At 45.4% G+C, this 27,983-nt stretch overlaps 1 protein-coding gene across 2 annotated transcripts; it reads right to left on the bottom strand.

The window, feature by feature from the left end:
• Positions 1-13: 13 nt before the first annotated feature.
• LOC139411067 (guanine nucleotide binding protein (G protein), beta polypeptide 1-like) lies at positions 14-27,983 on the bottom strand. 2 transcript variants are annotated; one of them, XM_071156885.1, is made up of 7 exons: positions 27,936-27,983; positions 15,848-16,009; positions 15,526-15,651; positions 13,914-14,076; positions 12,236-12,328; positions 6,604-6,819; positions 14-1,083 (listed from the first exon to the last, which is right to left on the bottom strand). In XM_071156885.1, exons 2-7 carry the CDS (start codon positions 15,955-15,957, stop codon positions 802-804), a joined length of 990 nt encoding a protein of 329 aa, XP_071012986.1. In that variant the 5' UTR covers positions 15,958-16,009; positions 27,936-27,983; the 3' UTR covers positions 14-801. The 2 variants fall into 2 exon arrangements, with proteins under 2 accessions (XP_071012986.1, XP_071012987.1); XM_071156886.1 differs by lacking the exon at positions 27,936-27,983 and adding an exon at positions 21,025-21,108 and having other exon boundaries at positions 628-1,083.

Below are 27,983 nucleotides of genomic sequence, written 5' to 3'. Positions count from 1 at the left end.
TGTTGATGCTTGGTGGATGTACAGAAAAACATATTTATTACCAGGAAATAAAAAAGTTAAAAAGCACAGCAGATACTATTTACATTTGGTGGACTTGGGGTGTAATTCACAAACCTTAAACGCATCCAATCACAGTTTGAATTTGACACATTTTTCCCACAATGCACAGGGGCAACATATTGTACTCACAATGACAAACAGAAATACATTTAAGACCAAACTGAAAATACAAGTAACCTCTTAAGTCCAAATCCGTACAGACAGCCTCTCTAGTTGAGGGAAGATTGTTCAGTGGCCCTCCTTAACAAACAGCTTTGTCTCTTCTGTCCAAGTTCTGTGGTTATCCCTGTTTGACTGATGCAGTGTAGGTCAGAGCAGAGGGCAATGTTAAACTAGATCAACAACACAGGATTACACAGTCACTCAGGCGCGACTTATACCTCAAATTCAAGTCCGCTCAGGCAAATCTCCTACCAGATAAGCAAACACAATAAAACAGTTGGTTTTGACCAAAAATAATGTGTTCAAATTAAGTCTCAGTGAATTGTTAGCAGAACTAACCAGCCGTCTTGACAGCTTTTGTTTGGAAGCACAAAGACATCTCATTCTGACCTGATCCATCTTGGCTATGTCGGAAATGTCTTCACAGTCTGAGACAGAAGTTCCTACCCAGTAGTTCACATAGTCCAGCTCTAGTCAGTACATTCAGATATAGTCCTGGGATAGTAAAAGGAGCGTAAAAGAGTTGGTATAATCACTGGTGAGAAGACTCCCTATAACATACCAACAGGGCCCAGTAGCTCACCCAGTGTCCGAGCTGCCCTGGTTGTATATGGACCAGAGGCTGATGCGCTGGTCTTTGGAGCCCGCGGCCAGCATCCTGTTCCTGGGGTCCTGGTGGTCTGAGAAGGCCAGGCTCAGCACCATGTCTGTGTGGTGCTGGAGGACAGCCAGGGGCCGGAGCTTCTTCCAGCCAAACACACGGACACGATGGTCCCAGCCGGCCGACGCCACGATTTTCCGGTCCCCCCGGATGCACAGCTGGGAGATCCCAGGATTCACAAGGGCTACGGGTTCCTGGAGCTGAGGATTGAACAGCAAAGGCCACAGAGAGAGCAAGGAAGGAAGAGGGACCATAAGAATCCATACATTGAGGCTCACTGAGAACAGTCTTTCACAAACACAAGCATGCATGCACACACACAGTTTTCAACAAAAGAAAAGCACAGCAATGCACTCCAATGTGGGTATAACATTGTAGGCTGTTAATGGGTCAGGGCTTTTCAGATGCTAAGTAACATACGCAAGACGTTCACGCAAAACAGAAACCCATGGAGATTTAAAAATAGCCTTCTCGGCACAGTAATTGAGGAAATCATTTTGTTGCATTCTTCTCACACGTGATCTAAAATGAGACTCAGCAGAATTGCGCAACCAACCGAGAGAGGAAAAATAATTATCAAACACCAATTAGTTCACCAAGCTACTTAATCATTCCCGTCTGGGGAAGTGTGCCCAATAACACAGAGAGAGGGAGAAAGAGTGGGAGAAAGAGTGGGAGAAAGAGAGGGAGAAAGAGGGGGAGAAAGAGGGGGAGCGAGAGATTATCAGCTGATCTGATGATTGAGGTCCAAGTGGAGGCCTGGATTGTTGTTGAACCTGGCCAAGAAACTCCAGGGACTCAATCATCGGGCATAAAACATTACGACACGAGTAGTGGAGAGCAAATCCCTCACAATTCAACTATTTGGTTTGGAGTTAGAGGCTGGGAGGTTTTCAATAGCAAGAGCAAATGGGGCTGAGATACCTTTTGTCACTTCTATACGAGAGAGAGAGAGAGAGAGAGAGAGAGAGAGAGAGAGAGAGAGAGAGAGAGAGACAGAGAGACAGAGACACACAGAGAGAGAGAGAGAGAGAGAGACAGACAGAGAGAGACAGAGAGAGAGAGAAACAGAGTGAGAGAGAGAGAGAGAGAGACAGAGAGACAGAGAGAGAAAGAGACACAGAGAGAGAGAGAGAGAGAGAGAGAGAGAGAGAGAGAGAGAGAGAGAGAGAGAGAGAGAGAGAGAGAGAGAGACAGAGAGAGAGAGAGACAGAGAGAGAGAGAGACAGAGAGAGACAGAGAGAGACAGAGAGAGAGAGAGAGAGAGAGAGAGAGAGAAGTAAATAAAGAGATAGACCATCTCGTTGAAATCCTCGTTTGTAGAACTGTGTTTCTTTAAGCACCTCTGATGAATTACATGTGCATTGAAAGGACTGGTCGACAGGAGAAGAGACCGAGAAACACACAGTTGGAACGTCTGTCTGCTTCAGATCACTATCGGCTTCCATTCTTTGATCAACAATGTCCCGGAGACTGAATTTATCTCAGTAAAGGGGGAAACATTGTGACATATTCTAACGGATGGTGCCTAGATCCCCATCAATGGGCCATACGCACCGCTGACATTCCCGAGGGGGGAACGCACGTGCGTTCTTCGCAAAGACTACGCAGCGTAACGCTGGTGTGTTTGCATGGGACATCCACATCTAGCCATGGAAGCAGGAATGAATCTGGACAGCGTAAAATTTGACTTCATAAGCTGTGTCCTTGCAGACTAATTGTCTTGTGCAGGAGGTGACAGGCCAATAATTTGTCTGCGTGCTCCTGCTCCGGATGGGAAAATCAGAGTACAGCGCTGCATGTGGAAGACGTAAGCCAGGTCCTCCCAGTCCCGACCCTAGTGGATAGAGTGGAATGCAACGGGTGAAAGAGTACAGAGGAATGTCATTGATCATAAAACAACCAACGAACCAATAGAAAAACCTAGAATAACTTGTAGGATTAATATGGGTTCTTACTAGACTTAGAACAAGCTAATAGTAAGGAACGTATTGTCAGCCGAACTAGACCAGCCCATGTAAGAGACCTACTATTCAACAAAGTGGGGCTGGGTGGCTGGGGGGTGAAAGAGAGATCATTTGGAATCCCATTATTACCTCAAGAAGTTGGTATGCCCAAACCCCTCTCCATCTGGTTGTCATTACAGACCTTGATAATGATAGGTTCAACTGTCTATTTTTGTTTGTTTTGCTTCCCATAGATTGTGTCAGGAAAATGTATTTCAACTGAAGGGGTCAGTTGTAAGCCGCAAATGGCCGTAGAAAAAAACAGTAAGTAATTGTCCATCCATTGTTAGGTTGTAAGCCTAATTATTCTCTCTACACTTTCTCCAATCTGAGACATGATGCTGAGAAAATGGCTGCAGGGCTGTCCTCTAGCAGAACCTTCTGTAGTCTAGATGGTTCCGTCTCACACCTCCCTCCCTCCCTCCTACATCAGGCACTTCCTCCAGTGAGTGTAATCATCCACTAGCAGTGTCATTAGCCCCACCTCAGTCAATAAAGTCCATTAGCTTTGTCTTGGGATTCTACCATGCCTTCGTTCCTGAACCCTGTCAAATTCAAACTGTCAAATTCTCTAAATCATGAAAATAAGTCTTAGGGACTCAGGGATTCTTAGGATTCTTAGTCTTAGGGATTCATTTTTCTGTTGGAGCATTCTTTCCTGGCTTGGTCACACACACACACACACACACACACACACACACACACACACACACACACACACACACACTGTCTAAATGCCAGTAATCTCAGCAGTCAGTCACGACTAGGCTACCTCCTGCTCTGCTCAGTTCCATAGCTGGGGCCTTCCCAAAAAGCTGTTCCTTTCCCTAGATTACAGGGTCTGGTCCAATGAAAATTCATACGTTCAGATCCTGCTCTTGGCGAAGCGGACAGATAAGGCGGAAGTTCAAAAGGAGCGTCTGCTCTGCTCCTCGGCACAGAGAGCTTCGGAGGACCATTTCTTGGCACGGAGCGCAAAGTTTCACGCTGATCTATTGAAACGTCCCATCATCACAGTCTCACTCGAGCAGATCGTGTCCATTCCATTCCGGAATTCTAGCAGGTATTTCTGACACCCCACCCAGGTCTGAATAACACTGTGGGTGTCAGTGTCAGGGGCCCCGTCTCAAGAGAGAGGAAAGGAGATGGACGTGACGGACAGGCAAGAGGTACACCTGTACCTGCCCTTCAAAACATTTTTTTTTAAAACACTAAAAGAGAATATTTCTTGACACCGGGGCGGCTGGGCCACGCCTCAGAGGAACTGTGAAAGAAGGGATCCAAGTCATCCATCCCTCAGTCCATCACCTCCAGCCTAGATTAGACATCAGTCTGTAATGACCTGACCTATGCTCCCTGTCGGGCTGATAGATGTAGGCCTCACTAGAATTCCTGGTACACAGGAGCATACCTGGGTTCAAATACTATTTGAAATACTTTGAGTGTTTGCTTAAGCCTGCCTGAAGTGCCAGTCGGGTGTGATATGCACTTTTGGGACTTCTCTATTGGTGTCAGTAAAATTTTCCACAAACAAGCTCACCCTATCACACCTAAAGTATGCGAAATTATTTCAAATAGTATTTGAAGCCAGGTCAGCACAGGAGAGTCTATGCAGGTATGTGTTGGTGACCCGGGGATGCTTGGCATTCGGGAGCTGGGCCAGGAGGTTGAGATGGCGCTGGGGTTAGAGATGGCTGTGATTGAGGGATGTGGAGCTCCACCTGTGAGAGCTGTCATCATGTCTCTGGCCTCTCAGAGTCAGCCATGCCTGATTTACACGGCTAATCTCCCTCGGTCTCTCTCTATGCCCACTTCTCTCTACCTCAGTCTCTCTCTCCTCCACCTGTCTATCTATATCTGACTGGAGGAAACCATCTCACAGTGTCTGTCAGCAGTGAGCAGCAACCTAAATCCATATCCATGCACTCTCCCCTGCTCACACACACACACACACACACACACACACACACACACGGTATCCTCACATACAAGTAACTAACAAAACAGTTTAGACACCAAGGCTCATCTGAACAGAAGATAATGGCCTCTAGGATCCATGTGTAATAAATTAAGTTCCATTCCAGCGTGTTTCTGTCCTTATCTGATGTTGATAAGCCCATGTCACAGCCTTCACCTCCACTGAGGAGAGCAGAACTACCATCAGGACAGGACCCCACTGTGTTCGCTCAAACTCAGTTTCCCCCCCCCACCTCAGAGTTCACTCCATCCCTCCCCCAGCTCGGGCCTGTGGTGTGGGGCTGATTCCACTGCGCTGGGCGGTGTGGGGCTGATTCCACTGCGCTGGGCAGTGGTGGGGCTGCTTCCACTGCGCTGGGCGGTGTGGGGCTGCTTCCACAGCGCTGGGCGGTGTGGGGCTGCTTCCACTGCGCTGGGCGGTGGTGGGGCTGATTCCACTGCGCTGGGCGGTGGTGGGGCTGATTCCACTGCGCTGGGCAGTGTGGGGCTGATTCCACTGCGCTGGGCGGTGTGGGGCTGATTCCACTGCGCTGGGCGGTCCTAGGGTACTTCCAGCTCCTCAGACTTGATTGTAGCCTCCCACTGTGAACTACTGTTCCTTTACTGCAGATGTGTTTTTTGTTTGGTTAACGGCCTCCGAGGTTTTTATATTTGTATTACCTCTCGCGGGTCGTTCAACAGGCAAGGCAGAGCAGGGCCGAGAAGGGCAGCCACCCGGAAGGCAGATACCCCAGCCCTCCGCCTCACTATACTGCCGTCCGCACAAAAATACTTTTGTGGGAAGAAGTGAAGATGGCTGTCTGGGCGTCACACTGCGCTGCACTTCAGGATCATTTAAAAGCCCCAGTTGGATCCTTTCCCCCACTCGCTTTTTAAAATCTTCTCCAGAATGACATATTAAATCAATATTTTGTGTTTGTTCAAAATAAACCGAATAGCCAGGGCTCCTATTTTCAGTATATTGAATCAAACCCTTTCCAGTGTTATTGCAGGCGTTTGCAGGGTTTACAAATATTTCTAATTCAAGCGTTCATTTGTAAAAAGGCCTGGAAAGAATAACACCCCTCCACAGTACAGAACTGTAGTATATCAAGTCTCAGGTTCCCCTCTACACTGATTCATGGGGTAGACGTGAAATATTGGGCCGTTCCTTTTGACTCATGAAATCAACAGAAAATATGGCGTCAAATGAGGCGTTGCGGCTCAGATGCGCTCGGTTGTTACGCAAGATAATATATGGCAGAAGAGTGATGGAATGTTTGTTTTTTCAGAGTCACTAAAGCAGCTAGACTAGAGCATCAGAATGGTTCTGGTCTGTGAAGGACTGAGCACGCACGTGTGTGTGTGTGTGTGTGTATGGCGGACGGTCTGCACCTCTAGTGACACCCCAGCCTTGGGCCTGCCAACGCTGTGTAACCAGCGGTCTGATTTATGTCCCAGAGCCCTGAAGAGACTCTTCCTCTGGACTGTATGTTTTACCAGAGAGAGAAGAGAGCCAGGAAGAGTCTGGAAAGAACAGACCTACATGGGTTCAAATACTATTTAAAATCCTTTCAAATACTATTAGTGATTGATTGAGCTGCGACGGAACCAATAGAAAAGGATCAAAAGGGCAAACCCCGCCCACATGGCACTCCAGTCTGGCTAGAGCAAACGTCAAAGCCTTTGAAAGATTTTAAATAGTATTTGAACCCAGGTCTAGGAGAGAGTCTGCGGAGAGGGCTCACACTCACTGACCTGGAGTCTGTGCTGTCCGTCAAGCTTCCAGGAGGCGAGACTTTTCTCGGAGGAGCCAGAGATGCCCCTCTGCCTGGCGGGGTCAAAGTCCAGACACATGACGGGCTCAGGGTGGGCGGCCGCACGGCTCAGCACGGACCTCTGGGATACGTCCCACAGCGCCAGGGAGCCGTCCTCATAACCAGCCAGGAGGAGAGGGCCAGGGCTTGAGTCTGGCTAAGGGGGATGAAAGAGCGAGATAACGAGGGTGAGGGAGGGAAAAGAGAGCAATGGAGAAATAGCATAGGAGATAGGGGGGGGGGGGGGACCAGGACCATTACTCTCCAGCAGACTATTACAGTGCTTGTCACTATACTCCTCATCGGTATCTCTTCCTACAGGAGCAGACCTGCAAATAGACTCATTGCACTGTCTAACACACACACACACACACACACACACACACACACACAGGTTATACAGACGTATTCTATATATCCTATTCTACTGCACATCCAGACAACAGCCTTTTACTATGTGTTTACTGGCTGACTGAAGGATCAGACAGGAAAGAGGAGTTATGAGGAGGAATACAGTGGGCTCCTAAATCAGTTGAGTGGATGAAAACAAGCAGAGGGCTTCATAGATGACCTTACAGCTGGAGGAAGGGAGGAAGGGAGAAAAGGAAAGGCGGGAGAAAGGGAGGGCGCCTCCCTCTCCCCGCCCCTGACCACGGGCCCACCATTCATCTTTCTCGGAAAGTAAACGCGCAGCCCCATCTGTCTGAAAGCCCCACCCCCTTACAACCACCTCCACCTCACCTATCATTATGTCTTCTGGGGAAAAGTCAAGCAAAAAAACAAAAATAGAATGCTGGCAGGTATCGCAACCCAACCAGTTTAGAGGGAGGATATCTCCATAACCATCAAGTATTTAGAAAGCAACTATACTTCTCTGTATTGGTAGCACTCGTCTTGGAACCTTCGCTACAAACTTGACCCATCTAGAGGCTGGGCATACCATCTGGCCTCAAGCGATAGTGTGCCCTGCAAAGGCAAGGCTGATGGACGACAGAAATTCTTTCCATATGTGTAAGGAGCCAAGAGAACCGAAGACACTTTCTCCCCTCCTCCGCAAGTCCTCCTCTCACTTAACAGTATATTTCTCTTCTCAAGCCTTAAACAAATTATAGACAGACCCGTGTTTTCCTTATAAACACGTCACTAACGAACGATATTAATGAGATAAAAAAAAACAAATAAAAACAAAGTGAAAATCAGCGTTCCCCTGCCTGCCGGCTGGGTTTCTCTGGGTTGCTAAGCGTTACCGCCTGCTGCCCCTCGGCCCTTGCACTTCACTCTAAGAGTAGGAGCTCCTCGATTGACGATGTCACAGGGCGGAGGTCAGGGAACCCCGGGTAGACACCTAATTCATTACATCCTCCGTAGCCCCTCTATGAGAGGGCTCTCTGCTGGAGTAGGGCTCACGCTTCAGGGAAAGATTCATCATCATAAAGCACCGTTGGCCAGATGGATGAACGGTGCACCCGGAGTCAGAGAAGTGGGGCCGCTGTACTGTACTCCAGGAAACTGTTGTTCACCATCCAACACCATCTCCTAGGTGCAACCCAAATGGCCCGCTATTCCCTAAGTGCACTACTTTTGATCATACACACGAAGCAAAGCTTAGGAGCACAGAGTGAGGTGAGGTCTGTACAGAATGGCACCATATATATATATATATATATGTGTGTGAAGCTTTGCTTCACTGAGTAGAGGATCAGACTTGAGCAGAAGAGATCTTGGGATTTTTCATGTGTTCTTCTAATAACCAAAGCAGGGTCACACATGCTCTACCAATCTGCTGTATGTAATGTAGCACACCATACTCAACCTGTTCATCATCATCAGTCACACAGTCACAGGACTCAGACTACAGTACGTCCCAAACCAGTGGTGGGAAAGGGAGAGAGAAAGAGAGAGACAGAGGGAGAGGCCCGGTGATGTGACTGATCAGGGGAAAGGAGCGGTGGGCACCCCACCACAGCAGCACATACGGAACCAATCCCATCCCCGTCCATCCATCCGCTCTACTCCACTTCACTTCGCCATGACGATGGCTGTGGGGCGATGAGCTGAGAGTGATGGATATCTGTATAGGAACATTTCCTTCTAGCCGGCAGCCTCTGTTCATGTTAAAAGCCTTGCACATCATACATCACGTCCACATCTCCCCTCCGCACAACACATGGAGGCACTTTCTCCCTCCGCTCGCCGGCCTTAGCCAATCAGAATGCGCCGTTAGCTCGTTTACCTTCCAGACCCAGACCCCATTACGCATGCTAACTTTAGGGAGGCCTGGGGAGGAGAGAGGAGGGGGAAAAATACAGAGCAAAAACCCAAGAGGGGAGGGCAAATGAAAGAGCTCCGTAATATGGATTTAATCCTCTCCAAACGTCCAGCGTCGAGCGTTTAAAAGGCGGCAATAAATCTGTTCTCAGGTCTCCGTCAGCATGATGGAGGATCCTTGCTCTCACTCTGTGGCGGGATGGAGGGAGGAGAGAGAAAGGAGAGCCAACTCATTGTCTCCCCTCCAGAGGGTCAGAGGTTGAGGAAACAGCGGGCTGCACCAGCAGGGATCACGTGGATAACGAGGTGAGCGTCTTGTGATTGACAGAATGTGTGGCCAATATATTCAGGCTGCCTGTGTGTGGCTGGACCTACTATACCCCTCAATGCTTGGTTAACACATTCACACGCAGAAACGTGTAACACACAAAGACGTACAGACACACACACACACACATTCACTCACAGTACTGTAGACACACACACACACACACATTCACTCACACGCACATAGTACATACTCTCGTACGCACAAACACACATTGTTTTCAACTCTCCCCTGGCAGTTAAGGTTCTGTATTGATCTCCACCCAGCAGCATTGCAGTGAGTTTTCAAGTAGCTCTATGATAGTAACAGATGATTCTGGCCCGGTGTTGAAAGGATCAAACTGGAATGGTTTAATGTAACCTGGGCCTGGTGTCTTACAGATCTGCCTGCCTGCAAAAGTATCCCTCCCATTGACATTCCATAATTACTGTGCCTTGCGAAAGTATTCGGCCCCCTTGAACTTTGCGACCTTTTGCCACATTTCAGGCTTCAAACATAAAGATATAAAACTGTATTTTTTGTGAAGAATCAACAACAAGTGGGACACAATCATGAAGTGGAACGACATTTATTGGATATTTCAAACTTTTTTAACAAATCAAAAACTGAAAAATTGGACGTGCAAAATTATTCAGCCCCCTTAAGTTAATACTTTGTAGCGCCACCTTTTGCTGTGATTACAGCTGTAAGTCGCTTGGGGTATGTCTCTATCAGTTTTGCACATCGAGAGACTGACATTTTTCCCCATTCCTCCTTGCAAAACAGCTCGAGCTCAGTGAGGTTGGATGGAGAGCATTTGTGAACAGCAGTTTTTAGTTCTTTCCACAGATTATCGATTGGATTCAGGTCTGGACTTTGACTTGGCCATTCTAACACCTGGATATGTTTATTTTTTAACCATTCCATTGTAGATTTTGCTTTATGTTTTGGATCATTGTCTTGTTGGAAGACAAATCTCCATCCCAGTCTCAGGTCTTTTGCAGACTCCATCAGGTTTTCTTCCAGAATGGTCCTGTATTTGGCTCCATCCATCTTCCCATCAATTTTAACCATCTTCCCTGTCCCTGCTGAAGAAAAGCAGGCCCAAACCATGATGCTGCCACCACCATGTTTGACAGTGGGGATGGTGTGTTCAGCTGTGTTGCTTTTACGCCAAACATAACGTTTTGCATTGTTGCCAAAAAGTTCAATTTTGGTTTCATCTGACCAGAGCACCTTCTTCCACATGTTTGGTGTGTCTCCCAGGTGGCTTGTGGCAAACTTTAAACAACACTTTTTATGGATATCTTTAAGAAATGGCTTTCTTCTTGCCACTCTTCCATAAAGGCCAGATTTGTGCAATATACAACTGATTGTTGTCCTATGGACAGAGTCTCCCACCTCAGTTGTAGATCTCTGCAGTTCATCCAGAGTGATCATGGGCCTCTTGGCTGCATCTCTGATCAGTCTTCTCCTTGTATGAGCTGAAAGTTTAGAGGGACGGCCAGGTCTTGGTAGATTTGCAGTGGTCTGATACTCCTTCCATTTCAATATTATCGCTTGCACAGTGCTCCTTGGGATGTTTAAAGCTTGGGAAATCTTTTTGTATCCAAATCCGGCTTTAAACTTCTTCACAACAGTATCTCGGACCTGCCTGGTGTGTTCCTTGTTCTTCATGATGCTCTCTGCGCTTTTAACGGACCTCTGAGACTATCACAGTGCAGGTGCATTTACACGGAGACTTGATTACACACAGGTGGATTGTATTTATCATCATTAGTCATTTAGGTCAACATTGGATCATTCAGAAATCCTCACTGAACTTCTGGAGAGAGTTTGCTGCACTGAAAGTAAAGGGGCTGAATCATTTTGCACGCCCAATTTTTCAGTTTTTGATTTGTTAAAAAAGTTTGAAATATCCAATAAATGTCGTTCCACTTCATGATTGTGTCCCACTTGTTGTTAATTCTTCACAAAAAAATACAGTTTTATATCTTTATGTTTGAAGCCTGAAATGTGGCAAAAGGTCGCAAAGTTCAAGGGGGCCGAATACTTTCGCAAGGCACTGTAATAATACTATTTTCTGGCACTTAACACTGAAACTGCATTGGCTTCCAAAATCGAATGAAAGGAAATAGTAAAGAACACAACAAGGAAAGAAAACAAAAAAGTATTAAGCAATAAAGGACAATTACCATTGATGTCTGGTGATACATACAGCCACCCAAACTGCCCTGGGTCAACACACAGTACACACACGGCATCGCCTGCTCTGCTTCCTGCTGCCACTAAACTCCCAACGAACGCAGACCCAAACCGCCCCTGTTGTGTCATCAAACCAACCGGCCGCAATTCATTAAACGTCTTGCATAAGCAGAAAATCTGAAATACTGCAAAGCAAGAAATATTAATTAACCGTGAAAATAATTACAGGTCTCTTTCATGGGGGGGGAATAAAACTCGACAGTATTTACAAAACAGAGGGTGGTGAAGAATCTTTAGATGCAATGTGCAGCTGGCTGGTGGTTAGAGGGCTGGTTGAGTGGCTGATATATGGCTGTTGAACCCCAGCCCTTGCACACACTGTAATTACAGTGTTGGGACTCGACTCGCTCGTCGTCAATCGAGAAAGGCACTGGAAAAAATGGCCCGGGACAAGTTCTAGCTATAAATCACAGAGCCAAGAGTAGTCTCATATTTGTTGACGTATCTTTTATGTATGCGTCTTGTCAAAGGCTCTCAGCCAATCCGTTTACAACCAGTAAAAATAGAAACATTAAGAAGGAAGGGAAAATACATTTTTTTTCCTCTCCCTTTTATGGTTGTAAAGTGAACTGACTGAACTCTATAGTGCAGTGTGATGCTGCACTGTAGCTGCAGGTGGCTAGACTGTGTCCCAAAAGGTCCAAACTAGTGCGCTATATGGGAGATAGGGTGCCATTTGGGACGCAGCCCGAGACTTCTGGGAGAACAAGACAATGTATTGGATACTCCTTGCCTGCCATAGCTTGATGCACATGACCATCCCCAGCTTGGCTTGTGGTATCAGGGAGCAAACTGGGCTCTTGCTGGGCAGCTCAATGATCTTCACCTGTAGGAAGAGGGACAGTCAAACACTTTGGCAGAATAAGACGCAGAGTTCTACATGGTTATTACATTCAAACTAAGTCATTAACTTTCCCACCCAGGCAAGAGATGATCAAACAAGCAGATATGTCGTGGTGTAATAATGTTACATGATGTACTGCTCTATATTTGGTTTTATGTGTGATGTAAGTGCCTTAATGTGTTTGGACCCCAGGAAGAGAAGCTAATGGGGATCCATAATAAATATAAAACATAAACAACGGAGACAAGGCAAACTTTAGGCCGGGTGCCAGTCACTTAATTTATTTATTTTTCATTTTCATTAATCAAGTTCAAACTCGAATCCCTCATTTCAGCGCAGCAAAAGGAAACATAACAGCTTTACACTATGGCCGTCTTCTTCTTATTAGACTCAAACAGGGGGGAGCGGAGCTACAGTCTATAATACATCACAATAAGACCTGACTTCCTGACCTAGACACGCTGGCACTGACTGATAAAATACAGTCTAATGAAAGCCCATGAGAGAGAGAGAGCCTATAGCTACTCCGTCTCTGTACCTAGATACAATCTAATGAGAGGGAGGCAACCCCTATGGCTAGACTACTCAGTCTCTCTGACTGACACAGAAACAGAGAGATACATCCTCATTAAGGCTCAGATTAAACATCCTGTTCAACAGACCAATCCAATTCACACATCACGTTACGCGGACCAATCGGATTCCACATCCCGTTTAAGGGAGTGATCTGTATTTTAATCGGGGTGCCTCATGTTTACCCCGAACTTGCCAGCCAGACAAAGAGGGCTTTAAGTAGCTGCTTCACTCGCTGTGCCTCAGGTGCACACACTGATATCCATAAATAAAACACACACTCTTTTAATTAATGCTTTTGCAATGGAAGCAATCCGATGGCAACGAGGTAGCGAGGGGGAAACATTAAACCTGCCTGCCTCCCAAATTGATGGTGCAACTCCTTCCCTCCCTCCGCCTCTGGCTCAGATCTACACCAGCGTGCCATGCTTTGTAGCTGAGTGTGTGTGTGTGTGGAGGCATGGGTCTAGACCTATGATTAGGATCCCCTGGGAAAGGCATGGATGACTGTGGGAAAGGCATGGATGACTGTGGGGCAGCCAGGGGTGAGACAGGAGAGTGGGACAGAGTGATAAGACAGAGGGTTTGTGTGTGTGTGTGTGTGTGCGCACGCATGAGTGCCGTCACAATGTCATTATTGAGGGTGCTGGTCTTGCAGGCGCCGCGTGGCCTCGCCCTGCCGGTCTCTATAGGCTGAAGTTAGCGGCGGCACATCTGTCTCATTCATGTGAGGCTTCATCAGAACAGGGTGAATAACATGAATCTGAATAACGGTGCCTGGAAAGCTGCCTGTCACACACACTAAGAATAACTCACATGAAAGTGGGGGGGAAGGTGAAATGTGCAATCATTCGTCTGTCATTGGCTGATACACACTAAACCTACGCCTGCTCACAAGTTTCTGTAAGGGAGGCTTAAGCACTTCCACAAACACAAATCTCTCCCCCCCCCCCCCCATCTCATCATCCCTCAGCCCCTCCCATCCCTCTCTCACCTCCTCCATGGTTTCTCCAGCGTGGGCCAGTAGCCATCTCCCAGGGCCAGTCTCTAGCAGGGAACAGCGACAGAACCCCACACTGCCGGTCCACAGGGCGTCCGTGACATCACCGCGCCCCTCTGCCAGGTCCCACAAGCACACACGCATGTCGCGCCCCTGACTGACCGACAGTACATGGATCATAATCACACACTAACATATTACAGAAAAGACTGCAGTTAACATGGCACCCGCAGTGAGGCTACAAATGTATGGGCAAGGGTTCCCCAACGGGCAGCCAGCAGGCCGAACTCTTCCCGCTGCTGCTTTTATTTGGCCCCCCAATTTCTTGGAGCATTTCTGGACAAAAATACTTAAACTCCAGGATATCAGCTCCAAGTGATTTTTATTTAAGAAATCTGTTCAAGTATTCCCACACATAATTAGAAAGACACACGGGTAAGCAAGGCTTGAAATTATTATGTTTTAGTCAAACATTATTTCCATTTGGGCTTCTTGCACTTCATTTGCAGTCTACAAATGATTTGTAATTATGCCCCCCCCCCCCCGACAATCTGCTCAAGAAAAAAATATTATAAAATCGGCCCATGGCTGAATCTAGTTGATAAGAAAATCAATGGTCCAACCTCATGTCTCTATCATAATCCGTTCAAAAGGTTATTGGAGTTTTTACCCTAGTAGTTTGGCCAGGATTCGGGTGACTAAATCAATGGAGACCACAGGAAAAAAAGCAATAGGAAATCTGGACAATTGCACCTTGTAAACCAGGCTGGAATCTGTGCAAGGATTAAGGCTACCTGACAGGCTCACTCGTCATCTTTTCGAATCCGCAGGACATAAAACAAGAGGTAAGATGAATATCAATTTTGACAAGTGACATGTAGTATTTTCATATATTATTATTTTTTTGTTTTTTTTGTTTTATTTTACCCCTTTTTCTCCCCAATTTCGTGGTATCCAATTGTTTTTAGTAGCTACTATCTTGTCTTATCGCTACAACTCCCGTACAGGCTCGGGAGAGACGAAGGTTGAAAGTCATGCGTCCTCCGATACACAACCCAACCAAGCCGCACTGCTTCTTAACACAGCGCGCATCCAACCCGGAAGCCAGCCGCACCAATGTGTCGGAGGAAACACCGTGCACCTGGCAACCTTGGTTAGCGTGCACTGAGCCCGGCCCGCCACAGGAGTTACTGGTGCGCGATGAGACAAGGAAATCCCTACCGGCCAAGCCCTCCCTAACCCGGACGACGCTAGGCCAATTGTGCGTCGCCCCACGGACCTCCCGGTCGGGGCCGGTTACGACAGAGCCTGGGCGCGAACCCAGAGTCTCTGATGGTATACGCTTTTCATGTTAATTTGAAATTCCAGTTCTGTCATGAAGATTTCTCAACAAAAAAAAACAAGCCATTTTTGCTGCAATGTCAACAGAGCAAGCACTGAGTGTATACCAAGCCTTTCTATTTTCAAATCCTTTTACATTTAATTCAGCTTGTGTCATGCTAACATTGAACCTGGCTAATTTCATACAGCTAAACAATGCGCATGGTAAGTAAAAACTGAAGAGCAGTTGAGGTCTGGTATTGTCAGTAAGGTAGTTCGTCATTACCTGATGAGAGTGTCTCTGGAGTGGAGCATGTTGAGCCAGGTGACAGAGGCTCCAGAATGACCTTCTAGAACCCTCTCAGCTCTTCTGGTGGTCAGGTTCCACACATGGACTGACCCCTGGCCTGAGCTACACAACACAACATTCAAGTCCTCATCATTCTTACGCCATAAAGATTCATCTGCATGTAACTAAAGCATGTAGTTACGTATGAGACATCATACACCCAACCATTCAACAAGGAAATGTTAAAAAAAATACAAATGCTGCGTCTGGCTATTAATGCAGCTCAGCTGTTCTATGGAGACGGGGCGTGATCCCGTACCCAGAAAAGAGCAGGGGAGGGTCCTCTTCACAGCAGCCGAAGTGCAAGGCATTAAGGGGGGATCCAGCCCCCCTCAGGGTGTACAGGGGAGCAGGGGCAGGACGAGCCATCACTGGGTCACTCTCGAAGCTCTGGAGGTCACCACCACAGTCATCTCATCCACTGGAACACAAGCAAGATCCCGCAGTCACAACTGAACTGTGTTAAAAAGGAGAGAGGTCAACCAAACAATGGAGACTGTTTGAAGTGAGTTGGGTAAATCCTGTTCTGATTACAATGGAATTGAGGGGGTTGATAATAAGTGAAAGGAATGAGGGTGTAATTTTAACTTCATTTAGGTGAATTATTCCAATCAGTGCAGATCCAAATCCAGATCCGATAGTGAGATGGAGTTTGGCTAACACGCAAGCCTGGGCTGATGTCAACGGTGTCAGCTATGATTGAGAAAGACCTTGCCATTAACAAAAGGGAATTAATGAATACTACTCTCTAGACAGAGCTGATTAGATTGACTCTTGTAGAAGGAATTTGTGCAAGTTAGAGGGATAATAATAACGTGCCTAAAACAAGCCTTTTAGTATCCATCTTAATTTGTTTTGGACAGTGTCAAAAGGACTATATTTCATACATCCTCAAATCCTCAGCCATCTTCCATTATGGTAATAATTTGAGAAAGTCTAATAGACAGTCTATCTATTCACTACATAAATAAGGCCTGTGGGCATTAGGCGAAGAAGTGGATGAGATATTTCTTCCTCGTCCTTCTAGGCCTGCATGATAAGAGCTGATCTTACTCAATACGTCCTAAATCCCACCACTTGACAGCTTAATTACTGCAAACACAGAGTCAGGATTTTCCCTCCAGTTTCGATCCACATACGCTTCTCAAAAGGCAGCAGCAGGATTTTGAATTTAAACCTTTTTGAATTTGTCATGCACAAACTGAATCATTGAACTCAAATTGAACTTGTAGTTCAGGACTAGAAACTGAATTGAATTAACATTGCATTTAGTTTTCAAATTCCAACATGAATATATTCCGTTTTAATATGGTAGATATTGCATTCATTGTCTGTGTATCAAGTTTACAAACTAAACTCAAAAAGAAAAGTCCTCTCACTCTCAACTGCATTTATCTTCAGCAAACTTAACATGTGTAAATATTTGTATGAACATAACAAGATTCAACAACTGAGACAAAGTGAACAAGTCCCACAGACATGTGACTAACAGAAATGGAATAATATGTCCCTGAACAAAAGGAGGGGGGGTCAAAATCAAAAGTAACAGTCAGTATCTGGTGTGGCCACCAGCTGCATTAAGTACGGCAGTGCATCTCCTCCTCATGGACTGCACCAGATTTGCCAGTTCTTGCTGTGAGATGTTACCCCACTTTTCCACCATAGCACCGGCAAGTTCTCGGACATTTCTGGGGGGAATGGCCCTAGCCCTCACCCTCCGATCCAACAGGTCCCAGACGTGTTCAACGGGATTGAGATCCGGGCTCTTCGCTGGCCATGGCACAACACTGACATTCCGGTCTTGCAGGAAATCACGCACAGAACGAGCAGTATGGCTGGTGGCATTGTCATGCTGGAGGGTCATGTCAGGATGAACCTGCAGGAAGGGTACCACATGAGAGAGCAGGATGTCTTCCCTGAAATGCACAGCATTGAGATTGCCTGCAATGACAACAAGCTCAGTCCGATGACGCTGTGACACACCGCCCCAGACCATGACGGACCCTCTACCTCCAAAATCGATCCCGCTCCAGACTATAGGCCTCGGTGTATCGCTCATTCCTTCGATGATAAACGCAAATTTGACCATCACCCCTGGTGAGACAAAACCGCGACTCGTCAGTGAAGAAACAGGAAACAGTGTTTAAACCCTTTACAGTGAAGATCTGTGAAGTTATTTGGATTTTTACTAATTATCTTTTAAGACAGGGTCCTGAAAAAGGGACGTTTCTTTTTTTCCTGGTTAGAACCCCATCAGTCAAACTAGCATGTCTTCAGGTCTCAGGCAAGGTTGCTCATCACATGCATGGATCACCAAACCACCTCTGTTGCACTCTCATTAAACGTGGTACACAGATCCTCCTGGAAATTGTTGTTGTGCAGGAGGCCTGATTTCAAACCCAGTCAGTTATATTGGTGTTGTGATCTCTGAGTGTGAGGTCAAAGGGGGTATGAAACCTAACTGCGGTGGTTTGATGAACCATGCAATTTTGATGAGGAGGCCTAACCTTGCTGGAGACTTGAAGACTTGTGTCAGCTTCCTGAACTCCTCCCCATGGGCTTAAGCTAAGTGGGCTAACACAGTCTTGTAAAATGCAGGAGACCTGGTTCAAAACCAGTCAGTCATATATTAAACAAGGAGTGGAAAGGCCCTGTGATCATCATAGAGGGGAGAGTCTTAGCTTTCAGGAATGGGGTCATACTAGCTTATAGACAAAATGGTTAAAACGCTAGAGCCAAATCCATAGGAAGGAAATCAATTCAACATGTCACATTGGTGGTTTCTGATTCTATATCTTTCTTGGCTGGCAAAGTACCAGGATGTTGTGTCTGTTTTTGAATCTGAATTTAGAGAACTGAATTTAAAAACTGAATCTGAATGCAGAAGTTGAATATATGAAACGTTGACAAACTTAAATTATTGGTTGTAAACTTGATACACGGACAATGAATGCAATATATAGCATATATATTGAAACTGAATATATAAATATTGAATATATAAATTGAAATGGAAATTTAAAGCTGAATGCAATTCATTCAATTCAGTTTCAAATCGTGAACGATAAATTAAAATTAATGAATTCAATGATTCATTTGCATTACCATCGAAAAACAAATTCAAGTTCATTATCTTAATACAAAGTAAAAAATTATGGAATTCAAATACAATCTCTGTTGGCACTGAAATCGCTTCGTAAGAAACGTGAGAATAGGCCGATTTTGTTTCAAGACTTTTGTATTACTCCTTTTTCGGCAATCTTAGTTTATAATCACACCCACCCCTACAGGCTAACCCTTGCCCTCCACATCAGCACACGCTGAAACTGGAGCCGCAGGTATTTTGGAGAAGCTCATTTCAGAAGGTTATTGGTTCAATTGTCCATGTTAATCTGTGAAGCTGAGAGAGACAGACTTCTGGACAGCCTCCCTAATTAAGAAGAGGGCACCTGCACCACAGTCTAACTCGAACCATCACAAAGACCACAGTCATCCCCAGTCCCACACCACTATCCCATTACCACTTCAGCCAGCCAGCCACCACTATCACACTATCACCCAGGGTCTGACCGCTCAAGCAGAGAGAAAGAGGATCCCCTAAAGCTTCTGGAATCGGTCACTGCATCATCATAAATGACTAGTCTAACCAGAAACCAGAGACATAGGCCTACATCTTAAGCATATTATAGGTTTACCACAAGCGACCTAATAATCTAAAGCACTGACTGTACAAAACATTAGGAACACCTGCTCTTTCCATTGCATAGACTGACCAGGTGAAAGCTATGAGCCCTTGACCAGGTGAAAGCTATGTCACTTGACCAGGTGAAAGCTATGTCACTTGACCAGGTGAAAGCTATGTCACTTGACCAGGTGAAAGCTATGAGCCCTTGACCAGGTGAAAGATATGTCACTTGTTAAATCCACTTCAAAATCAGTGTAGATGAAAGGGAGGAGACAGGTTAAAGAAGGATTTTCTAGCCTTGAGGCAATTGAGACATGGATTGTGTACAGTGTATTCGAAAAGTTCAGACCCCTTCTCTTTCTCCATATTTTGTTACGTTACAGCCTTAATGTGAAATATATTCAATATTTTTTCCCCTAATCAATCTACACACAACACCCCATAATGACAAAGCGAAGACAGAAATACCATTTTACATAAGTATTCGAAATGGAGCACAGGTGCATTCCGTTTCCATTGATCATTCTTGAGATGTTTCTACAACTTGATTGGAATCCACCTGTGGTAAATTCAATTGATTGGACATGATTTGGAAAGGCACACACCTGTCTATATAGGTCTCACAGTTGACAGTGCATGTCAGAGCAATAACCAAGCCATGAGGTCGAAGAAATTGTCTCAAGGCCATGATCTGTGGAAGGGTACCCCAAAAATTTATTTTGCATTGGAGGTCCCAATAACACAGTGCCCCCCCCCAAAAGTAGTTTGGAACCACCAAGACTCTTCCTAGAGCTGGCTGACCAGTCAAACTGAGCAGGGAGAGGAGTTCCTCTGTGGAAATGGAAGAACCTTCCAGAAGGACAACCATCTCTGCAGCGCTACATCAATCAGACCTTTATGGTAGATTGGCCAGACAGTAGCCAGTCCTCAGTAAAAGGCACATGACAACCCACTTGGAGTTTGCCAAAAGGCACCTAAAGGACTCTCAGACCTTGAGAAACAAGATTATCTGGATTGATGGAACCAAGATTGAACTCTTTGACCTGAATGCCAAGCCTTACGTCTGGAGGAAACCTGGCACCATCCCTACGGTGAAGCATGGTGTTGGCAGCATCATGCTGTGGGGATGTTTTTCAGTGGCAGGGACTGGGAGACTAGTCAATGGAAAGATGAACGGGGAAAAGTAGAGAGAGATTCTACTTAGACTGGGGCAAAGGACCTTAGACTGGGGCAAAGGTTCAACTTCCAACAGGACAACGGCCATAAGCACACAGCCAAGACAACGTAGGAGTGGTTTCAAGGACATTCAGAGACTTGTCCTGAGTGGCCCAGACAGAGACCGAACCCGAAAATAGCTGTGCAGCAACGCACCCCATCCAACCTGACAGAGCTTGAGAGGATCTGCAGAGAAGAATGGGAGAAACTCCACAAATACAGGTATGCCAAGCTTGTAGTGTCATACCCAAGAAGACTAGAGGCTGTGATCGCTGCCAAAGACGCTTCAACAACATACTGAGTAAAGGGTCTGAATACATAAGTAAATGTGATAGTTTTTTTTTTTTTAATATAAATGGGTGTAGATTGATGAGGGGAAAAAACTATAAATATATTTTAGAATAAGGCTGTAACGTAACAAAATGTGAAACAAGTCAAGGGGTTTGAATACTGTGTGCGCCATTCAGAGGATGAATGGGCAAGACAAAAGATTTAAGTGCCTTTGAACGCGGTATGGCAGTAGGTGCCAGGCTCACCGGTTTGAGTGTGTCAAGAACTGCAACGCTGCTGGGTTTTCACCACCACAGTTTCCCATGCGTACCAAGAATGGTCCGCCACCCAAAGGACATCCACCCAACTTGGCAACCGTGTGACGCATTGGAGTCAACATGGGCCAGCATCCTTTCAACACATGCCTTGACGAATTGAGGCTCTTCTGAAGGCAAAAAGGGGTGGAACATTAGGAAGGTGTTCCTAATGTTTTGTACACTCAGTCTAGTAACCTACATTGGGGTATGAAGAAATTGAACAAAACGGCAACCGTAGAAGTTTGTGAAGATATACTAGTTAAGCCTGAGGTTGTGAAAGGATGGGTGGGAAGGCCAGGCTACATTCCATAGCTATTGTCGTGCTGTTTCTGTATGTGACAGGGAGGCTCACCCTGATAACAGGTGGATTAAGGTACCTTTCCCTTATTGTACTACTGCAGGCCTACAGCTCTTGGAGCTGGGCTGAGGCTCAACTAGTTTGGAACCACACTGTGCTTTCGTTGTACAAACACTGACTGCCTGGGCCTCAGAACATTCCTCCCCTGACCAACCGCCTGCATGTCAATCAAACACACTGGCTGTGCATGGGGGGGGGGGGGGGGGGGGGGGGGGGGTTGGATGATTGACAAGGAAACTACTGCAGTTGGGAAAATATCACAGAAGTAGGTTGCGCGCCCACCACCCAGCCTGCATCCCCCACAATAGAATGGTGAAGGTGGAAATAGAAACAACCCCATCTACCACACCACTGCTTCCTCAGTCCACTGTCCTCATCCTCTGTTTAGTGGCGTCAGCATTTCCAGAGCCGCTGCCTGTGATTGCCCCAACAATGGAGCTGTTATGGTGGCTGGTTGTTAGCAAGTCACCCAAAAACCCCAATACAAACATGTGGAAGGCAGTGAAACTACACAAATAAACAGTCCAGTGACAGGGTGTCACTCAAACCCATTCAGAGAGGCTCTTCAATTGTTTCACGCTAACCTGAGGCGGCAACCAAGCAAACAAAGCTGTAATTGGTATTCTAGTCCAAATGTTGTATGAAAACTGATGTAAAATCAAGACAAATACTGTACTTAAGCGAAAAACTCACCAGAAGCGGGTGGGAGGAACAAACAGAGCGAGGCGGGTGGAAAGGACGGGACAGGCAGAGCAGTGCCTGTATGCTAGCAGGATAGTCCATATCTCCAATCACCTTCGCTGATAGCGATGTTGTGTTTCTATTAAGTGGATGCGTTGATGTTATTTAACATGTATGGTAAAGCCTTAACCCGTAGCTACCTCTCAACTGAAATGAGCTTGGGAAAAAAGTGAACAAAGACAACATTTCCCTGTGTGACTACAGTGCCAGACAAAACACAAAAACAGAGACACATTCTAATTGAGCAAGGCGTCATTATAATTCAAAACAATGAGTTCTAAAATATATGACACACACGCCTCGCATGCTCACCTTTTGTGTGGAGGAATGGATCGTTGTAGCAGTAGGTCTATAGAAGGCAAATAGGACACTAGGCTAGTAGGCCGCACGCTATTGTGGAGGATCATCACTGTTGGGCAAACCACAGGTCTTAAACCCCCCCCCCCCCCCAAGTTAATAAAACTAAATACCCGACATTTCAAAAATGATTGAACCAACAGATAACCATAAAACCAGTGGGTCAGTCAGGGAATTTGTCATATAGCCTACCCGCAAGAAATTATAGAAGGGTTAATTAAATTTGTGGGACAGGGAGGAAGGGAATAATAAATCAGATTGACTGATTAATATACCTGAGCTCCTCCGGACCAGATCTGCCTGCCTGTCCCAGTGGGAAGAGCCAGGCAGCCAGGCCAGGGAGGGAAAGAGTAAGTCTCCTACTGGCCCTGTAACAGATAAAACAGCTCTGGTAATCTGACTCTAAGTCCGTGGATAAAGGCAGCGTGTCTCTTCTTGGCCCATCTGTCAACACCTGTGGGGTAATTAGGCCTAATTATGAGAGAGTCCGCTTCCCCTTCATGTTATTAAATAAGAGCCAGCTCCTCCAGCCAGGTATCGCTCAACACCGGCAAGGGGCTGGCGACCTTCAGATCAAACGCAGCCACTACCTGTGTCCCCTGCTCCGCAGAGCTTGCTGCTTATATGAAGGGGGGGGGGGGCTTCAAAGTTGTGGAATAACGGCTGTCCAGACCACATTCCTTCAGTGGCTCTTTGGAGTTGGTAGCTGCCTCTCACATGATAGTTAGCCACCCACCTGAGCTGCCCCTGTCATATTATGCCATTCATAAATACGAGCAGGACATACAGATCACAGGGAGGCTGTTACGGAAAATATACTACCCAGTCTCCCACTACCCATTATGTAGAGAGAACAGGGCCAGGGTCTGATTATAATCATCAAATTTCAGCCTTGATAAGCATGATGAAAATGACAAGCACCTTGCAGAGCATTCACACACACACATATTCTAAATAGCCTGCTTTTACAGGTTATTTTAATTAACAATATATTTCTACTACAGGTTTGACCTACTTGGCTAAACACATTACGGTAGGTTCCATGGCAACTATGAAATGCCTCCTTTAGTGAGATCATACCTCAGCTATTAGTCATTGTTCTTTATTGGAACAGTCTTATCTTGCATTTCCCCCTTTTCTCGCTGTTCCTCTGTGGGCACTTCCACTTCACTGGGGCCTGGCTGCATTGACTCTAACCATTAGTCAGCCTTTCTTCTGAGACCCTCCCCACATCTAGGGCTGTTACGGTGACTGTATTACCGCCTCACCGGTGGTCACGAGTCATGACCGTAGTCAAATTCCACATTACCTTTTAGTCACGGTTACTAGGCTTCTCCAAGCTCTGATGCTGCCGATGGTCGTTAGTAGGCTACCAAACTTGCTAACGGGTACTATTGTCCCTTTAAATCCCTCTGACATCAATAGAAATGTATATGAAAAATCTAATCAAACACTTCATGAGAGCCCATGAGCTCAAGTTGTGCAACATTTCTATAGGCTATGTAATTGCGGGAGAAAAGAGTGATGGCCGCTAATAAAAAGAGGAGGATCCCATCAGCTTTCTATAGGCTAGGCCTACTATATGTTTCTCAACTTTCCTAATATTACGCACATTGCTTCTCTTTACAACAGGAGTATAGCCTACCTGGCTGGCATGAAAATGAACCACGGGAAAAGCAGAGGACGAGCCAGCAGCAGCAGAGACAAGGAAACAGCCCTTGCCTTAACCTAATTGTCTACTAAACTTAATTAGGTCTATAATCAATAGCCTAACTGTTAAAATGTGCCTGGCTTTATAAATAGTCCATATTGATCTAGAGAATTGAGACAGATTTTGCTTTTGTTGCCTGTTTGAGTGTTTAATAGCTTACTGATTCTGCGAGCACCAAGCCTCATGGAATGGCAAAATGTTGGATAAAGCAATTTCACAGATTCAGCTGTTTTTAAATCTTTGCTATGCTGCAATAAAGGCTTTACAATTGATTTGGTTATTATAGACTGGTATTGCTTATAATTTATTCAGTGTTCTTTACACTGTTCAAAAGAGGCTCTCGCTCCTATACACTCCTTTTTCTTGATCTCCTTATTGTTATAATTACTATTATTATGATCATCATTATAATAATAAGTAATGTCATTATCATTAGTAGGTTTAGTATAGCAGCCTTGTATAAACACCATCGAACTGTAGGCCTAAGAGCGCATCCTGTTTGGTCTTAATACCGTAACTTACTTAGGCCTATATTTCAATATATAGTGTAGTGCAGGGCTGCCCAACCCTCTTCCTGGAGATCAACTGTGCTGTAGGTTCTCAATCCAACCCTAATTTAGCATATCTGATTCAGCTAGTTAAGTTCTTGTTGAGCAGCTCTAATAAGTAGAACCAGGTATGTTAAATTAGGGTTGGACAGAAAACCCAGAGGACAGTAGATCTCCAGGAAGAGGGTTGGGCAGCCCTGGCCTAGTGTATCACAAGACATTCATGCTTTGAAATGCAATCAAGCATTTTAGTTTTTAAATAAATATCAAAAAGGGAGCTTTCAGCTTTGAATAATTAGCCTAAACAATAAATAAACGGCAATTCACGAACGCATGCAACCGTTTTTTTGCTGTAATAAGGGCTTTAGATATCTTTTTTTTCTCTCGTTAGAAACGACACTCCGGTACATGTATTTATTTAGTGTTGTTTACACTGTTCCAAACGGTCAGAAAAATGTATATTGTAATCTGACATCAACTTCATGACACACAATACCTCTCGCAACTCTTGCTCCTATACCCTCCTTTATCTGGATCTCCAGTAGTTTCCACAACTAACTCAATGTCTTCCACAGATCTGACTTCCCCTTTCCCTCCTGAGCAACCAGTAAACATTCGCCCGTTTCAAGTACATTTTTCACGTCCTCCTCATCTATTTTACTGTCATGTGTTACTGTGTTCGGAGTTTGTTATAACCAATTTATTGATGTGATTATGATAGGCTATAGATCAGGCCCTATTGGTCAAGTTAAAGAGAGCAAGGGTCGAGGGAATAGGGGATGTTTTTCCTAAACAAATTAAGGATTTCGGTAACAGAAATGTTCAGTCTGAAACGAGTAATAAAATATATGGATAAAATGATGTGGCAGCTTCAGCACACACAGCGCAATAAACACTTGCTGTGGTGCTTTTTTGCTGCAGTAGGGAGGAGAGCGAGACAATGTGCGCCAGTCACACAGACATTGTTTTTTACAGCCAATGTAAACAGTGTGACCGTCGGGCTCTTTCTTTAGTCAATTGTGTGTCATAATTATTGAATCAAACAGTGTGTTTAAAGCATCAGACAGGCTCAGTGCATATGTAGTTGATTTTATTCAAACACATAGGGTGTGACTGTCTTGCGCTTTATTACAAATGCCAAGCCACTCACCGACCATTGTACATTGTACCAAATGGTAGGTTGGACCTCACTTTATATGCGCAGAAAGATACATTTGTATGTGTTCATCTACAAAGACCCTTTGGGTAAACTCACTCTTTCCCTCTGTAGTCTGGTCTACTTCACCACCAGCAGTTACCATACCCGGTCTGCTAGGTGGTTGCTACTTAAAGTCCCCAGGACATTCACAGTATTAGACAAGACTGCCTTCTCTTCTTGTGCACCAGACGCATGGAATAATCTACAATCCATGCTTCATCTAGATATGTTAGTGCCACTGAATTCATTTAAAAATATTGATGGGAGACTCTGTTACAGAGGAGGGTAAATGCTTTTTTCCCCCGGCTGGATCATGTTGTTGTATTGTATTGTTGTATGTTTTAATTCTGTAATGTATTGATTGTTGCTGCCTTTCCTTGAAAAATAGACTCTGGGTCTCAATGGGCTTTTCCTGGTTAAATAAAAGGTTAAATAAATACATGGAAAATAAGTTTAAACATTTCGACCAATCAATTGGTTGAAAGAACAGGACGATTCTCGGTCGACCAATATTTGTTTTAGTCGGGGACAGCTGTACTATGTTTGGAATATTTATTTCTCGCATAATAAAATAGGTCAACTTTTGTACTATAGGGGATAGTAGATTGATATAGGCCAGTCCTTTTGCTGTTCGTTAGGCCTACTCATCTTGTTGGCTGACAAAAAGTAAACGTGGACGGTTCTTCCAACATCTTCAATTTGCGCCTCGGAAGTCTTATCTCGCGTTTCCCTTTTCCCCCATGGGTATTTCCACTTCACTGGGGGCCAGGCTGCCTTGACTCTTTAACCATTAGTCAGCCTTTCTTCCGACCCTCCCCACATCCCTGCCAATACTATCAGATTCTCCCGAGGAGGAGACCAACGGGCTGAATGGAGACCCGGGTCCATTATAAAACTCCAGTTTATTCAACAGCATAGGAAGTGGAAGGGACACACACCCTGTGTGACTGATCGGCTGGTGGGGAGGGTATCTGGACTGGAATAACTTGACACCCCAGCACAGCGGCAGCTAGCCTAGATAGAGGGTAAAGTCAGACACAAGTGCACCCACGCCCACTGTCATTCATGGCGCCAATGGGGAGGAAGAGGAGGCATTGTTCCCGTCAATGGCGTGACTGCTGAACTGGGGCCATGGTAGATAAGGGACTCTAATACCATACAAGCCTCAATCAAGCAGGCAGGCACTGATGGAGCACTTTGTCGCTGCATCGTCCCGACTTAGGGCAACAGGTACCTCTGTCTTATCTGTTTGTATTATCACCAATTCCCTCCTCTTGGGGTTTTACCTGCACACTTCAGGATAGCGGGACATGAGGATTGGCTGCTATTCATCACCAGCCTACACCACTGCTGTACTCCTCTGGCTAACCACCTGATGTGCCCTCTCCAAGACATAACAAATCAATAAAATTGACTAACTAGTTAGACAACTTTTTTGGCTCTCAATTTAATCACTGTTCTCATCTGCACTCTTGTATCACATATTCTCATGACATGTTTAAAGTGTGTGCTTAACAACCTGTGTGACACTTCTTCCTTGATAGTCTGTTACTAATGTTTGTATTAGTCTCTTACTAACGTTGGTGTTGAACAGGAAGCAGGGATCTAGCAGGGATTCATATCTAAGAGTTTGCTGTAAACAACGCAATCTAGCTTGATTTATCTATACAGATGCAGTTATACTACAATTGCATGTATTGTCAACGTTTAAGATATTAATATTTAACTACTCGCTAGAAGCTTCTATCCCAGCTAACGTTAGCCTGTGCTAGCTAGGCTTTCCAATGCAGTGTGCTTATTAGCTATCTAAGTCCACAGGCTATCAACATTTGCAAAAAAAACACAGCACTAGTCTTTAACGTGAGTCCAAATACCAGTGATACTAACAATAGGAAAAACGATACATTATCAATGTGCATGTCATTTGAAAGGTGTCAAGGAAGGTACCTTAGCAAAGCGTAGGGAAGCGATGCAAAACAAGCGCCGGTTGAACTT

Source organism: Oncorhynchus clarkii, chromosome 6 (assembly GCF_045791955.1).
Source record: "Oncorhynchus clarkii lewisi isolate Uvic-CL-2024 chromosome 6, UVic_Ocla_1.0, whole genome shotgun sequence".
NCBI lineage: Eukaryota > Metazoa > Chordata > Actinopteri > Salmoniformes > Salmonidae > Oncorhynchus > Oncorhynchus clarkii.
Note: the sequence above shows the minus strand (reverse complement) of the source record. Positions and strands in the feature narration are given on the sequence as shown.